The 16,065-nt window shown below is 35.8% G+C and overlaps 1 protein-coding gene across 1 annotated transcript; it reads left to right on the forward strand.

The window, feature by feature from the left end:
- Positions 1 to 4,909: 4,909 nt before the first annotated feature.
- On the forward strand, positions 4,910 to 15,515 carry LOC137249120 (protein retinal degeneration B-like). The gene is made up of 3 exons (XM_067780343.1): positions 4,910 to 5,055; positions 7,847 to 8,226; positions 14,853 to 15,515. The coding sequence occupies exons 2-3, from the start codon at positions 7,971 to 7,973 to the stop codon at positions 15,035 to 15,037; spliced, it is 441 nt and encodes a 146-aa protein (XP_067636444.1). The 5' UTR covers positions 4,910 to 5,055; positions 7,847 to 7,970; the 3' UTR covers positions 15,038 to 15,515.
- Positions 15,516 to 16,065: the final 550 nt, after the last annotated feature.

Here is a 16,065-nt window from a genome sequence, read left to right on the forward strand (position 1 = left end):
AATTTCACCGCAAACACTGGTGAGTTTTTCGGTGATGACAGCGTTACCACTTTGGCCAGAATCGCGCATAAAACAACTGGTAACGATTTTCGGTTACATAATGTTCTGGGTACTATTTTACCGGTAACGCTAAGAATCGGGCCGTTAGTGTTACCTTATATGTGTATGTGTGTATGACTATGGATGAATGCAGTTTTTGGCGGATGTGTTACCAATATTGCATTACAAAAACGAGCTTTAGTTCTATCCTATGAACCAAATACCCGAAAAGGGGAGAAAAAATATGTACGCATCAGATTTTTGTATGTATAAAGTAAAAAGGTAGTGTTCATCTGTCCGCCTGTGTGAAAGACTTTGGATCGATTTTTAACCCTTTTTCCGTGATCCAATCGAACTGAATTTTTACAGGCAGACTCGTGGAAACGCCTGTATGACGTCAAACTAAAAAAAAAAATAGTTTTTTTTTATCAATTCTCAGATTTTCCTGAAATTTTTTTTTTAAATGGTTATCGGTTTTTTTGTAACGGTTTCAGCTCATTAAAAACCCGAATTTTTTTATTAATTTTATTATATTAAAATTAAAAATTGTTACATTAAAAATGTCAATGCTTTTAAAGAAACTTAGGCTCTTTATTTTTGCGTTTGTAAGCATTTGTGTCAGTATCGCCACAAATAGACCAACAGTATTAGCCAAGCATAAGCGTAATGTCTTGTCCTTTAAAGCGCTTTTCAATAGCCGTAATGTCCTGATGGAACCTTTCGCCATACTCATCGCTGCAAGATCCCAAATCATCAGGGAAAACATCTAAATGATTGTGAAGGAAATGGATCTTTACCGACATACATATTCCCATTTCGTCATATGCCGAAATTATTTCTCCAACAATATTTTTATAATTGGCTGCTCCTTTGTTGCCAAGAAACTGCTCAATAACGGCAACTGTGCCTTTCCATGTGCGTTTTTCGATAGCATTCAATTTTGATAAAAATTCATAACTCGCAACTATTTTTTATACTCAGCTGAGCAGAGCTCACAGAGTATATTAACTTTGTTCGCATAACGGTAATCCGTAACGGCATAAACTAATCGAGATAGATATAGACTTCTATATATCAAAATGATCTGGGTGAAAAAAGAAATTCATTTAGCCATGTCCGTCCGTCCGTCCGCTTGTAAACACGATAACTTGAGTAAATTTTGAGGTATCTTGATGAAATTTGGCGCGTAGGTTCCTGGCCTTTCGTCTCAGATCTCTATTTAAAATGAACGAAATCGGACTACAACCACACCCATTTTTTTGATATCGAAAATTTCGAAAAACCGAAAAAGTGCGATAATTCATTACCAAAGACGGATAAAGCAATGAAACTTGGTAGGTACGCTGACCTTATGACGCAAAATAGAAAATTAGAAAAATTTTGGACAATGGGTGTGGCGCCGCCCACTTTTAAAAGAAGGTAATTTAAAAGTTTTGCAAGCTGTAATTTGGCAGTCGTTGAAGATATCATGATGAAATTTGGTAGGCACGTTACTCCTATTACTGTATGTGTGCTGAATAAAAACTAGCGAAATCGGATGACGAACACGCCCACTTAGTTCACGTACTTATCTGAAGTCACTTTATCTTGGTATTAAATAAGGCCGAAAAAACTTTGTAAAATGGGTGTTGCACCTACCATATTAAGTAGAAGAAAATGAAAAAGTTCTGCAGGGCGAAATCAAAAGCCCTTGGAATCTTGGCAGGAATACTGTTCGTGGTATTACATATATAAATAAGTTAGCGATACACATGTCATACAAACATATTCCAGGGTTACCCTAGGTTCATTTTGCTAAATGGTGATTTTCCCTTATTTTGTCTCCAAAGCTCTCAGCTGAGTATATAATGTTCGGTTGCACCCGAACTTAGACTTCCTAATTTGTATTTATCGGCATACCATTGAAAACACCTTAAATCATACACATCATTAAAAAAAAATAAAGGTACTGAATGCCTTCTTAAAAAAATACCTACAAGAATATTTGCGCCGCTCAATTTCGGAAAAATTTTGCGCAAACTTGCAATCGCCTCGCCCTCACGATCCAGTATTTTACATAATTTGATACGACACCGAGCTTAATGTATAGTGGTGGCAAAATGATTTGAGATGGCTGCATCAATGGTAGAATTTCTATACTTTCTACGCCTATTTTGTAGCACGTTCGCGGCTTCCACTTAAATTCAGTGTAATGTTGATCTCTTTTGCTACCATCCCATGTACACAAAAAGCACTGATGGGTTGGAAATCCACGCTTAACACCCATGAGTAATCCGACCACTTTCAGATCGCAGCATATTTTCCAATTATGCTCATGGTACTTTATCAGCTGTAATATTAATTCCATGCCTTCGTATGTTCCTTTGAGGTTTGTGACATATGCGATCGGGACAGCTGGATGTCTGTTACCGATATGAATCAGCACGAGTTTAAGGCTGTTGACCGATGCATCGATGAAAAGTCGCCACTCCTCGGAAATGTGAGGTTAACCAATATTTACAAACATCGAATCAATATCACAACAATAAGCCAGTTTTTTTCCCCGATCTTAGCGCAATTTAAAAAATTCGTCATATGGAATAATGCTACGTCGATCACGAGCGGCTGTTATTTTAAAATCAGCCGCCACTATAGTCCACTGCTTAAAGCGTGATGCAAAGAGTTCCGCTGTTCTCTTTGACAAATTTACGTCTCGTACAAGGTCACTGAAGTCGGCTTGCGTTACTAAATGCGGCACTGCAGTCCCTGGGTGTATTGGTACAAATTCCGATACTTCTGGATTCTCGCATCTCGCATTCGATGCAAGAAATGTTGTTAGCACTGTTGGTACTACTGTGGGTTCTCCATTGCTTAATTCGAGAACATCATCAAAAATCTCCATTTTAGCCGCTATACGTTCTTCTGGTGAATACAGAACCGCTGGAATAACCGATTCTACATTAGCGTAGCGAATTTTGTTGCGGCGAAAGTATTGGTACTCTTTAGTTTGAGTAAAATTTACGCAAAAGTAACACAATTCATTGCAGTGCTCCGCACGTGGTAGCCAAATTGTGGGTAGGTACAGCGTACTTTATTGTTGACCTTCTATCATTAAACTTGCATAAATTTCTATAGCAATAGTCTCAGACGACTTGCGGAGTATACCACAAGTAAGGGACCTAAGCAGTCTTGAATATTTTCTGAAACGAATTAACCACTGTTTTCGTAATATTTTTAAAATATTTACTTGTTGCGAATAACTAAGCCACAAACGTAACAAAAGTTATTTCGAGTGCGGCACTGCATTTTTTCTCAGATGAAATATATAGAAATACGTTTTGGCTCAACAGAACTTCAAAAAATTGTCAAAGTGTACATACGTCTCCTAGCAGCGCAACTGTCAGCAATGATGACATGATATGAAACTTCTCGCTCTCTGAGAGCGCGTGAAAATGTGCATTTTTTATAACATTGACCATAGATGCCATCATCCTCAAAATCAAATTTGGGCATTTCGGAATAACTTTGGGGTATTTTACATGGTAAAGGTTTAATTTATGATTTTCACCGAAAACTTACTCAAGATTGTCAAATGGGATATCAAAAAAATCGAATTTTTTCAGGATCACAAATACAAAAAAAAGCTTATTTTACCCGTTAAAAATTTTTCTGTGACAACACGTGAAATTAAATTTTTTGATAGCTAAGATAAAATGTACTTATCTCTTTTCGTGCGTTAATATAACAGCTCATTTAATTTTGTTATTTCTTGTACCTTTTTTGCAAATTTTTGATCCGCTTATGTAGTTGAATACACTTGAAATGAAAAATAATGAAAACGCACCGATTTCCTTGAAATTTTTTTTGCGCGTTTTACGCAACTCTGATCTTCAAGACCCATTCTTGGAAACGAATGAAGTTTGTTTACAATCGAATGAACCAATGTTTACAATTGAATGAACTTTAAGACGCATTCCTGGAAACGAATTGAGAGAGAATGAATGTTTCGTATCATGTCATCATTGACTGTCAGCTGATCGGAACAAACACACACACGGCACAGAGTGTGTTGTATCAAACAGTAAGTTAAACGAATATAAATGATGCAATATTAGCCGTGTTTTTTAACACACGTATATCCGTTTACGCTTAAACTTTATATTGACTGCTAAGCGACAAACTATAAATACACCTCTGAAATTGCTGCGCATAAATTTTGTCCTACTAAATTTCAATACGCATTATACTCAGATGTAACTGAAATATGTGTCTTTGTTTCACCCTCTACACTAATTCTATGTATTCTATGTGTGTCCACAATTCATCGCAACTGATTCAGCTATATGTTATACCCTATGGCCATCAGAGCGTTGCGTCTCCGCTTTTCGGTACACCCTGTTGCTGTAGCTAGTTGTTTAACCACAGCCGCTAGATGGGTCTCCTAAGCATTATCTAAGCGAAGATAGGCGTTTTTTTACACGCGTAAACGAAACGCATACGCGCGTGTTAAAAAACACGGCTATTGATTGTGCAATTCAATGTTTCATCTGTCATACCAGTTGTAAGTGTTGTAAAAGTCATAAACAGTTTAGTGTTAGAAAGTTACTATTGATAAACTACAAATATATGGAGTAGGATGGGTCGAAAAACAATCTTTTTTTTTCGGAACGCTTTAGTAACCTAAAAATTTGCCCAAAATATGCCAAAAAAAGTGAAAAAATAAAAACTAAAAATTCAGGAAAATCTGAGAATTGATAAAAATCTATTTTTTTTAATTTGACGTGATGCAGACATCTCCATGAGTCTGGCTGCAAAAATTCAGCTCGATTGGATCACAGAAAAAGGGTTAAAAATCGATCCAAAATCTTTCACACAGGCGGACAGACGGACATAAAAATTCTGACGTGTACATGAAAATCGCCGATACACGTGTAGTTTTATTTTTTCTCCCCTTTCCGAGAAAGTATGTTTGTTCCATAGGACAGAATGTGTGTAACGCGGTGCAATGATTGGTGATCCCAGTGTATGCTTGTATTTGTGAGTGCAAAATTATGTTACCAATTTTGGAGTGGACTGCAGGTGAATGCTGGTGTATCGGTGTGTGGATGTAGAAGGCGTTTGGTGGATAGATTTCCGGTGTATGTGGGTGGATGGTTGAGAGGATCGATGAATGTGATTGTGTTGTCAATGTGTGTGCGGCTGAAGAAATTCGTGTTGACGGTTTTGTTTGGATCGCCGGTGGATGTTAGTTATTTCGTGTAGTCGATGTAAATTTTTGTTGTATTTGTGGTCGATGCGAGCATAAAGTTGCCCAAGATATCGGTTGCTAAATCGCGGCACTGCCTGTAAAACAAAGAACATGACAGTTAGCTCACTCTTATATGTAATACGCGCACAGGTGAGTATGGTGGAGGACCTGGACACTACTTCCTGGTGGTTTTACTTTCCGGAGGATTCCGTTGGCCGAAATGCTAACGGATCTGGATCAGTCTCCCCGGTGTATCTTCTTTCACCTAACACTCGTTCATTGTCTCTATTTGCGGGTTGTTCACCGTAAACTACACTTTTATTTTTCTTCTTTTTATACTCAGCTGAGTAGAGCTCACAGAGTATATTAATTTTCTTTGCATAATTTTGAGGTATCTTAATGGAATTTGGTATGCAGATTCCTTGGCACTCATCTCAGATCGCTATTTAAAATGAAAGAAGAAGAAATAACAAAGGTAAGTTGCTACGCTTTTGAGTATTACCATTTGTATGTATCCATGAAAAAGACAATTTTGTCTTCAAAGTTGTAAGCTGAGTATGTAATGTTCGGTTACACCCGAACTGAGCCTTCCTTACTTATTTTTACTATAGCTCTTCGCCATGCCACTTGCCACCTAGCATTGTCCCACCAGCCAGCTGTGTAACTTATATAAAACGAGTCCCTGGGGAGCTAAGCAATTTTAATGACAGTGTTGAAAGGTTTCGTCAAACTGCAGCTCTTGTCATGTGTCTCTATTATTATTTGATATTTGCGTACTTGCCAACCCCTACGGATTTTAACCGAACCGGCAGCCCGTGTACCCTGTTTAATGTAGATACAGAATACTTTGTTGTTGAAGGTTGTGGGCAGTGTTATCGATGTTGATGGTCCTTTGCCGGATATAGGTCCGGTACATTCCGGTAACTATGGCCATTAAGGAAACAGGATTCGACACGGGTAGCTGAGGTTGTCAATTGGGTTTGAGAAGCTATAAATTGCGCTGGCAACCTCTTGAAAGGGTTACGCTACACAACTCCTTAAATCAATTTAGCGGTTTAATCGTCGCCTCTTACGACAGGCATAACTGCCGCGGGTATATTCTAAGCCCCCTAAATCGCTGGGGATTAAGGAAGACTTTTGGGGAAGGTAACGTTAACCAGTACCGCAAGAAAGATCCAATATACCTATGAAACTGAGAAATTTTTCGAGCATATTTCAATGCAAATAAAAAGATTGCTTGACTAAGTGAAATCCCCATTTCACTTAACTAAAATTGTTTGTTCCGCTCAGGCTAAGCCTTAATGATTCCTTGAGTGTGTGAGGATATTGAGCCTCTCATCAGCTAGTGACATCACGTTGGCTTGGGTGCATGGTGACCAAAGTATTAGGTTTAAAGCCAGTAGCAATTGGCTTACACGATAAAATATGACCTAGGCAAAACAGGTTCATCTTAGATAAGAGTTTTGATTTCAAACCACATCATGACTACAGTCAAATTCAATGCCAGGGAATACAACATGGAATAAGTCACCACAAGAGCGATCTGAGAGTATTAACAGGGCCCCCAGCGGGTTAGGGGGTCAAAATATACCCGCGGTAGGTATGTCTGTCGTAAGAGGCGACTAAGATACCAGATCCAAGGGGCTGTGTAGCGCAACCCTTTCAGGATGCCAGCGCAATATATAGCTTTTCCAAACCCAATTGTCAACCTCACCTATCGCGGCGAATCATGTTTCACTAACAGACGAGGCTCTGGCAACCCCAAGGTCCTCATGGAACTTTGGGGTGGGGAGGGAGGGATGGCCTGGAGGTTTAGTTTGGCAATGTAAATCTTCCCGAGATGGTCGGGCTAGCACCTTAATGTGTGTTACCGGAGTATACCGGATCTGTATCCGGCAAAGGACCATCACATCGATAACACTCCCCTAAACCTTCGGGCCGAAACCTTATCGCTACAACAACAACAACAACAACAAGTATTAACAGGGATGATTTCAGGCCACTGCCGGTTCTAAAGCCACATAAACAAACTTAAAGCTTTCCTGGTTTACAACTTTCATGCGCTCTTCATCCGTCTGCCTTTTTTATATAAGCGATCGAGGTGGATGTTACGGTTAGTGGAATTAATGTGTTATCAATAGTTTGCCCTCTCTCTGTATTAAAGTTCTCGATTGGTATTCCTCTGCCATGCCCACACTACTTGTCCGAAAAATTAAAAGGAGCACGACGCAAGTTGGAAGGGAAGCTAGGCCTTAAACCACTTCGGAGGTTATCGCGCCTTGCATTTATTTATTTGGTCTCAGGCCCACGGCTCTTCTCCTCTCTGTGGCCTCTACCTCATGGAACCTTTTTCAGTTTGAGGGTTATTACCCGGTAAACTGGCTGTCCGATCGCAAGCCAGACTTTGCCCTTCCATATAGGTTAAGGCGGCAATCCACCAAAATTCTTAGCACGTATGAAAATGGAAGCATAGAAATATTAGAATAGTAACCCCAGATCTAGAACATTATCAATAGAACTTTTACTAGAAAATTATCCTATTTCTGAAGATTTTTTTGTGTGTTTCTCCCCCCTCCATAGATTTAATAGACATTGTCAAAGATCAATTGTATGGCGGTGACTATGTTAAAGAAGAGGACCCAAAGCTATTTGTATCTGAGAAAATTAGTTAGGTGAAAGGCAAAAACACCGAACAGCTCGTAATATGTCCTTGATGTGCGCCTATAAAATTTGTCGCGTTGAGTTCCGTTATTGGGGAATGCAAAAGAAGATTGCAAAATTCATACATGACGTAGCATTACGAAAAACTATGGTGCGTGCACATCGACAGGCATGGGCGTGGCAAGATGAATGGTATGGCCTAACAATTGACGATATACACGAGATGGAGCGTCAGACACAGCAAGCATTAGCAAAGAAAATGTGTGGTGCTGAGGGTAGCGAAAGTGATGCGGAAGATGGTGAGTGAAAATGAAATCGTGACAACCAAGTTAACGATTTTTATACTTTTCATGAAAATGAAATGGTATATTAACTTTGTCACAAATCTCAAAATTGTAAGTCCTTAAAGGAAAAAAGATCGACCCACCAAAAAGTATAACGAAATGATCAGGATAACGAGCTGAGTTAATTTAGCCATGTCCGATCTGTCTGTCTGTTTGTATGCAAACTAGTCCCGCAATTTTTGAGATATTTTGGTGAGCGGCTATATTTAGGTTGTCTGATTAGACATTTGTCGGAACCGGCCGGATCGGACCACTATAGCATATATCCCCTATAAAACCGATTTCTCAGAAAAGAGAATTTCTGTCATATCTTCCTCGATTTATCAGATTGAAGCTTCAGACTTCACTATATACGTTGTCTGAAAAAATGGATGAGATCGGTCGTATATATAGTATATATCCCCCACAACCGATTGCTCAGATAAGAAGCTTTTTGTAATTTTTTCTACACAAAAATAAGTGCAATCTAAATTTTAAACCAAATTTTCATTGGTCTGCAAAAAAGTTAAAGATTTAGACTCAAACTTTTAACAGTGTATTTAAATTAGCTTCATTAAATACAAATTATTTAAGTTAGTTATTTTCCTTATTAAATCACAAATCGTATGACAACCTTATTGAAAAAGTTAAGTCAGCATTTATTATATAATTATAATTTATAATTTATTTTAAAAAAACCAACTTCCAGATTTTTCATTATCAATCAATTCTCTTATGAAACCCAGAACTTCTGGATCAGCTGCATTTACATAAAGTTTCAATTTTTCGTGCTTTCCAATAGTCGAAAATAATGCCACCGCACAAAGTTGTCCATTAACGATGCCCGGTGCTCCACGATGTGCAATACACCTTCTACAATCAGCTAAAGCACAATACATATTTTTTCCTTCGGGGTAATCCACACATTTCTGTGGTTCTACTATAGTATCGTTATGTTTTACGAGAATAAGAGGCTCTCGGTAGTGTCTTAATTGTCGAGCAGTCCATTCACTAATTTGCATATTTTTGCCCACCGAAAGTTGCTTTTCGCAAAGTTGTATTGGCTTCACTCCATGATTATGTTTAAAGGCTTTCTTCAGTTTAATTCCAGCTATATCCGTATCGCATTTTAAATTATTTTGATAAAATACTTTCTTCACTTTGCGATGTGCTCCGCGGAACTTTTCTGCATTAGTTATATTAGCTACAACCTTGATTACATTTGTTTTTGCATCGTTCAGGCATATCGCAGCTGTGATCACTATTTGCATAGTCACTAATGACCCATCGCAATAATATTCTTCCCTATTAAGTAATGCTACCAAATAACGCCGATCGTAAGTTTCCGATTTTATATGGGTCAACAGATAGCTTAGCACCACAGCCAGAATCGTGAAATAATTGCTTAAATTCATTTCTGTTTCTGTTTTTTTTTCGCTGCTTGATAAGAAGTATAAAGTAACTATAGCAAGAAAAGTTTTGTGGGCGCTATTTATATAGAGCGGTGAAGCTCGATGAAATTTTTGAGTGCACGGGTAGAAATCTGCGCCTAAATTTTTAACCGTTAATCGGTTTAAACACTTTTTGGAACATTTTGCTACTAAATTGGAAACCTTTCAATTTAATATTGTCTTTTAATAAAGAAATTTGGTTTTTTCATATGTCCAAAATGTTTCAGATTTAGGCTCAAACTTTTAGCCGTGTGCCTGCCACAATCTCAAACTATTTATTGATAAAAAGCGGCCGTCGTGGTGTGGTGGGAGCGTGTTTCGCATACCACACCGAAGGTCCTGAATTCAAGTTCCGGTCAAAGCAACATCAAAAATTCAAAACCAGTTTTTCAATTGGAAAAAGTTTGTCTAAGCGCGGTCGATGCTCGGCAGTTATTTGGCGTACACTCCAAACGTATTTCTAGTATGAAAATAAAACATGTATCCCGCTAATTTGTAGGGAAAATTAGAAGGGAGAAAAACGAAAATTCGAAGAGAAGTTCGGCCTAAATTTTCTCTGTGATAAATTGCGCCAAGCATTAATTAATTTTTTATTGTTTTATTATTTTTTATGGTTAATTCGTCAAGAGTAAAGCAAATTCTAAAACAGTTAAACAAACAGCTTTTGTTCTACCAAAACAGCAAAGTCAATGTTGTTATGTTTATTCCAGCGAACTGAAATTAGCGCGTAAATATTTTGCTATTCTTTTTCAAAGGAAATTTTAGTTGTATTTAATTGTTCGTTTCTATATTTGTACAGTTGAATTGTGGTACAGTAGTCGCTCACAAATTAGAACCTTTAGTAATTAGAATGTCCAGAAATTAGAATCAATATTTTCAATACATTAAACGATCTGAAATGAGAATCGAAAATTCTAATTTCTGAGCATATTTTCGTTTTTGTTGCAAAATATATATAAAAAAGGGGAATCGAATTTATTCATGTTACGCTCGGCAGTTGTTGGATTTTCGTAAGGGTTCTGTACAGTTTTTGTGTGAAATTCGATGCGCGTGCACGAGTTTTGGCATTGTTTGTTTAAAAGTAATTCGCTGAAATGCCAAATAAATGTAAGAAAAAGATTTTGTCCTTGGAAACCAAAGTTCCGATCTTGGAAAAGCTTAACAAATGTGTTCAAGGGAAGCGGTTAGCCCTAGAATTTGATGTGACGCCATCTGCAATCAGCTAATACCTATCATACGGCTAACAAAAAACATTGCACACCGCTGAATATTATTTATGAAGTTTTTGTTTCATTTTTGGCCTTTTCTATCGATCTTTTATTTATTTTGAATGAAAAAATCAGGGATGCACCTTAACGTTAAGCTAATCGTTTATCAAAAAATTTCCACCGTTTCTGTTGAAACACTTCGAAATATTATCGATAGAGGAATTATCAAGGTAAATTGTATCTCGTTTTTAACCGAAACGAAAAGCTTTCGTTAACGTTAAAAACGTTAACAAAAACGTGATACTTTATGTTTGAATTGTGCTGGCAATGCTATAGCCATGGTAAAGCCATAAGGCGGTAACAGCGAGCGGACATACACACAAACTCCATGCAATTTGTTTGTGTAATTCGTTGGTGGTAATGTCAAAAATACTCTGAGAAATCTTCGTACTGTCAAAATTTATGAGAAAAGTTGCAATCAGCTTGGCTAATGCTTTCACCTTTAATAACTCCGCCTTCAAAATGGATAACACAGCATTGCCAGCATAGTTTGAAATTAATAATCAACATAAACGATTTGATTTCGTTTTGATATGGCAGAAAACGAAAAAAAATAATTTCGTTAATTTGACGTTCTTAACGTTAATAAACGAAACGAAATGACTTTGTTTCGTTTATTAACGTTAATTATCGTAACGAAATGATATCGGTTCGTTGGTTAAGCATGCCTGGAAAAAATGTATTTATTGTAATTGGAGTTTTTGTTTTTTGGATCTTGTTTTGATTCAGCGTATATATACATATGTGTATATTTAATAAAAAAACATTGTGATATGTATTGCACTGGATTGTTATCTTATATTTTATCATTTTTATGAATAAAAGATTTCGTTGTAGTTTTTTAGTGCAAATTGACTTAATTTTTAAGGTTTTATACAAATAAAACCACGTACATGAATTAGAATTTTTCAGAAATTAGAATCATCCTAAAAACAAAGTGGTTCTAATTTGTGAGCGCCTACTGTATTAAGTTCATATAGGTTAAGTGATACGTGTACAATATGACCGTACTTTTAACCCACACCGGTGTCTCAAAGATATTTCCTTGTATAGCAAGAAGGCTACCAAGTTTTTATCTAAAACAAATTCGTTATAAGTTACTTAATATTATCTGAATGTATAAATCCGAACCGATGTTCATTTGAGGTGTTTATTATAATAACAAAACGAAAACTCATGGCAATTTATTAAATATCAAGGTAAATTTCCATTGAAATATCATATCGAAAAGTCCTTTATATTACGAGTTTAACCTACACAGGGATCCGATTCCTTATTGGATCTGTAAGATATCTAATTCGAGTTTTAAATTTTTTTAAGCTGAAGTATTTCATTTAAGGACTGATATAGAAACTTCTGCAAATTTAGAATTCCCTATACATTTTTTTAGTAATTACATAGTAGGCTTTGAATGAATTATTTCTTAATTGGTGTTTTATTTTTATACTCAGCTACACTTGTACATAGGGTATTACAACTTTGATTGGATAATGGTTTGTTGTACAGGTATAAAGGAATCGAAATAGATATAGAATTCCATATATCAAAGTCGTCAGTATCGAAAAAAAATTTGATTAAGGCCCGGTTTTTCAGTAGTTGGTTAAGCCAAGCTTAAACAAAGTGTGCTTAAATTCTAGTCAAATTTAAACTCCAGTTAAACTACTTAGTGGTTTTTTTTAAGGTCGCTTTTGGGGTCGGCTTTTTTTATACGGCAACATTAATATTTTATTATCTAGATAATTTGTAGATACCACAACAACTGGATTTTGCTTACCCAACAAACATTTAAAACATATTTCTCCAGCGAAACTACTTAGTGGTTTTTTTTAAGGTCGCCTTTGGGGTCTGCTTTTTTTATACGGCAACATTAATATTTTATTATCTAGATAATTTGTAGATACCACAACAACTGGATTTTGCTTACCCAACAAACATTTAAAAGATATTTCTCCAGCGAAATATATATCTAGTTCCAGAGGTGATATCCAACATCATTATCTAGTTATTCTTAAACCAGATAGTTCTCAAGTTGATAGCCAACTTACTTCATTCTCCAATCACTATCCAACCTTTGAGAAATCTTGTAATATTTATAGTTCTCTCGAGTTGATCTCCAATGTCATTAGCATTTTCAAATTATTATCCAACATTTGAGAGATTTTGAGAAATGTGCAGTTCTCAAATGAATATTCGACATGTTTCTCCAGTTGATATACTTCATTTGATATCGAGTTGAGTTTAAGTTGAAAAAAAATCTCCCAGGTGGTAACACTACAGCGAACAGCTATTTATTGTGAGAAATAAACACCTGATTGATAGCAGTAAAGAAGCGTAATTTATCAAACATAAATTATATATAATATAGTTTATTTAATTTAGTGAAAATACTGTTATATTGGAATCTTACACTTGAGTCCAGTCAAAGAACCAAAAGTTTGGAACGATCATTTTTTCCATTTTTTCGCTTTATGCTTGTTGGGTAGATTCGACGTCATTTCGAACGAACGCAAATCACCGATAAGTTAACTAGTATTTAACCCCGCCAGATCGACCGCTTAAGCTCAGCTTAAACTTCAGTTAGAGTAGACTGAAAAACTGCAGAATAAGTTTAAGCGGTGTTTAACTGACAAACTGAGTTAAAAGCAATGACAGTTCGTCCGTCTGTTAACACGATGACTAGAGCAAATAGGTGAGATATCTAAACCAAATTCGGTATACGGGCTTATCTGAACCCAAATGGGTTGGCATTGACGATATCGACAATTTAGAAAAATTAAAAAATTTTGGAAATATAGGCGTGGCACCACCCATATTTAGAAGAAGAAAATTTGTAACTTTAACATGCCTTACGGCCGTTAAAGACATTATATTGACATTTGGCAGAGACAATACCCTTGCCAAATTATAAAGACTGAGTGAAGATAATCAAAATCAATGCTATAAGTCGAACAAAAATCTCCAAATCCGAAAGAACTTTGGCGTAAACATTTTTTTCATAACTACCTACAACTTTTAAACTGGATTTTTACACTCAAGTTCATCCTGTATCCTTTTAACTTCTTTTGACCGAAAATGAGTTTAGAATAAAACCATATACATTAGGGTGGGTCGTTTTCTCTATAGGATTTGGGCTCAGGAAAAAAGTTCCATTACGCATACCCAAAAAACTAATTTCCGAGCCTGCGGAATTTCATTTTTTGAGTTTTTTCGACTTTGATTTTTAAGGTTTCTTTTCATAACCTACTAAAAAAATTGTCTTATTGATATGTATATAAATATTTTTATTATTTTTTTTTTTTCAAAAAACTGTTATCGCCAACGTTTTTAGCGGACTTTTTTTGGTCGAACTGGTATACATGAAAATTTTACAACCAAAAGAGAATTTTTTAGTAGGTCATGAAAAAAACCTTAAAAATCAAAGTCGAAAAAATATCAAAAAAATGAAATTTCGCAGGCTCGAAAATGATTTGTTTGGGTATGCGCAGGGGAACTTTTTTTCCAGAGCCCAAATCCTATCGAAAAATCGATGGCGCGATATCGGTTGACTTTCGTCCATACAAATCGACCCACCCTAATATACATATGTACCATTGCGCAGCCTTATAACACTATTAACCGCACAAAGCAAACAACAACAGCGTTTCAAGTGCACAGCTGAGTATGTAATGTTCGGTTTACTTGTTTATTTTATATTTATCGAAAATATCTTTTAAGTATGTACGTCTGTTCTATTTAATTATCGATTATACAGTCGATTATTCTGATATTACAAATGGGATAAGATTATTGCTCAGCTCCATTCATGAAAGGTATGAAGCCTTCGGCACAGCCGAAGACAGTCCCGTCCTTACTTGTTAATATTTTATTTATTTACAAACTTTAGCCGACAGCATTGCTGATCTGCATGGCAGACCAATAACAAGCAGTACAGGCAGTGAACGTAGAAAATCGAGTGGCGTACCCCCACCGATTGTCACCCAAGAGCCGCCAAGTGCTGACCGCACTTCAGATGAGGATGAAGAAAACGCTGGACAAGAAGTGATGTTGAATTCTATTCATATGCTCTAGTTTCTTTTGTTTAGTGGCTGCTGATAATGTTCAAAAAAAGGATCTTGCTGATAATGTTTAAGTAGAAATCTTATCTATGCTTACAATGGTTGAATAGGAATCTTTTGTTCGCTGATAATATTTTATTTGGTTTTGTTTATGTTTTGTTTATGTTTGTATTTGGTTTATGTTTAAATAGAAATCTTATCTTTGCTTACAATGTTTTGGTTTCTGATAATGGTTAATAGATAGATAGACATTGTTTAAAGAGGACCATACTTTTTATGTAAACTACTGATTCTATATCATACATGGGATGATGTTATCGGTACAGTAGTGTATTTTCTGTTGCACTAACTCTCCTCCCTCTTAAAATTAAATGTGCTCATTTACAATTCGGACTCTAGTATTTTTTGTTTTCTTTCTTCATGGTCTTTTTGATATTGTATTAGTGCTCTTTGATAAAGTATATTCCTTCTCCTTACTCTAAATTCTAATAATAGTTTGGTTATTGTGATTAATAGGGTTATAATTAATATAGTTATAAATTTAGTCTTGATTGGATTTTGTTCAGTTGGTACAAATATGGATAATATTTCGTCTAGATTATAGAACTTGTATTCTGATTGAGATTCTAAGTATTCTAATATATCTAGATTTTCTTTATGCTTTTTATTTTTACCATAGTTTCCCTAATGTTTATATATACTTCGTTATTTAATGTTATATTGGTTTTGAAATAAATTGAAAAATCTCCATCTAAAATCTCGTTGTTTAATATATTCAATCCGCTAATAATAATGTTTCCGTTACCATAATTAATAAAGGGTGTATTCTTTTCTTTTATCATTTTACATTGAGCAATATTTTTCTCTAATATTTGTATTGTACATCCGTCCTCTTTATTCTGCTTACATATAGTTTGATCTATAAAATCTTTACATTTATTGATTCTTACGTATTGATTTCCTTTACATAAAGCAATATTTTTATCCATAACTAATTTTCCTTTTTTTGAAGCTAATGAGTGGATGTAGAATTGTTCACAT

The sequence above is a fragment of the Eurosta solidaginis genome, chromosome 4 (assembly GCF_040869045.1).
Source record: "Eurosta solidaginis isolate ZX-2024a chromosome 4, ASM4086904v1, whole genome shotgun sequence".
Lineage (NCBI taxonomy): Eukaryota > Metazoa > Arthropoda > Insecta > Diptera > Tephritidae > Eurosta > Eurosta solidaginis.

What these genes read in the sequence shown, in the direction of transcription:
- LOC137249120 (XM_067780343.1), top strand. Translation starts at nt 7,971, where the DNA reads ATGTCCTTGATGTGCGCCTATAAAATTTGTCGCGTTGAGTTCCGTTAT. An exon ending in CGAAAGTGATGCGGAAGATG is followed by an intron (nt 8,227 to 14,852) that starts GTGAGTGAAAAT and finishes TACAAACTTTAG; the next exon opens with CCGACAGCATTGCTGATCTG.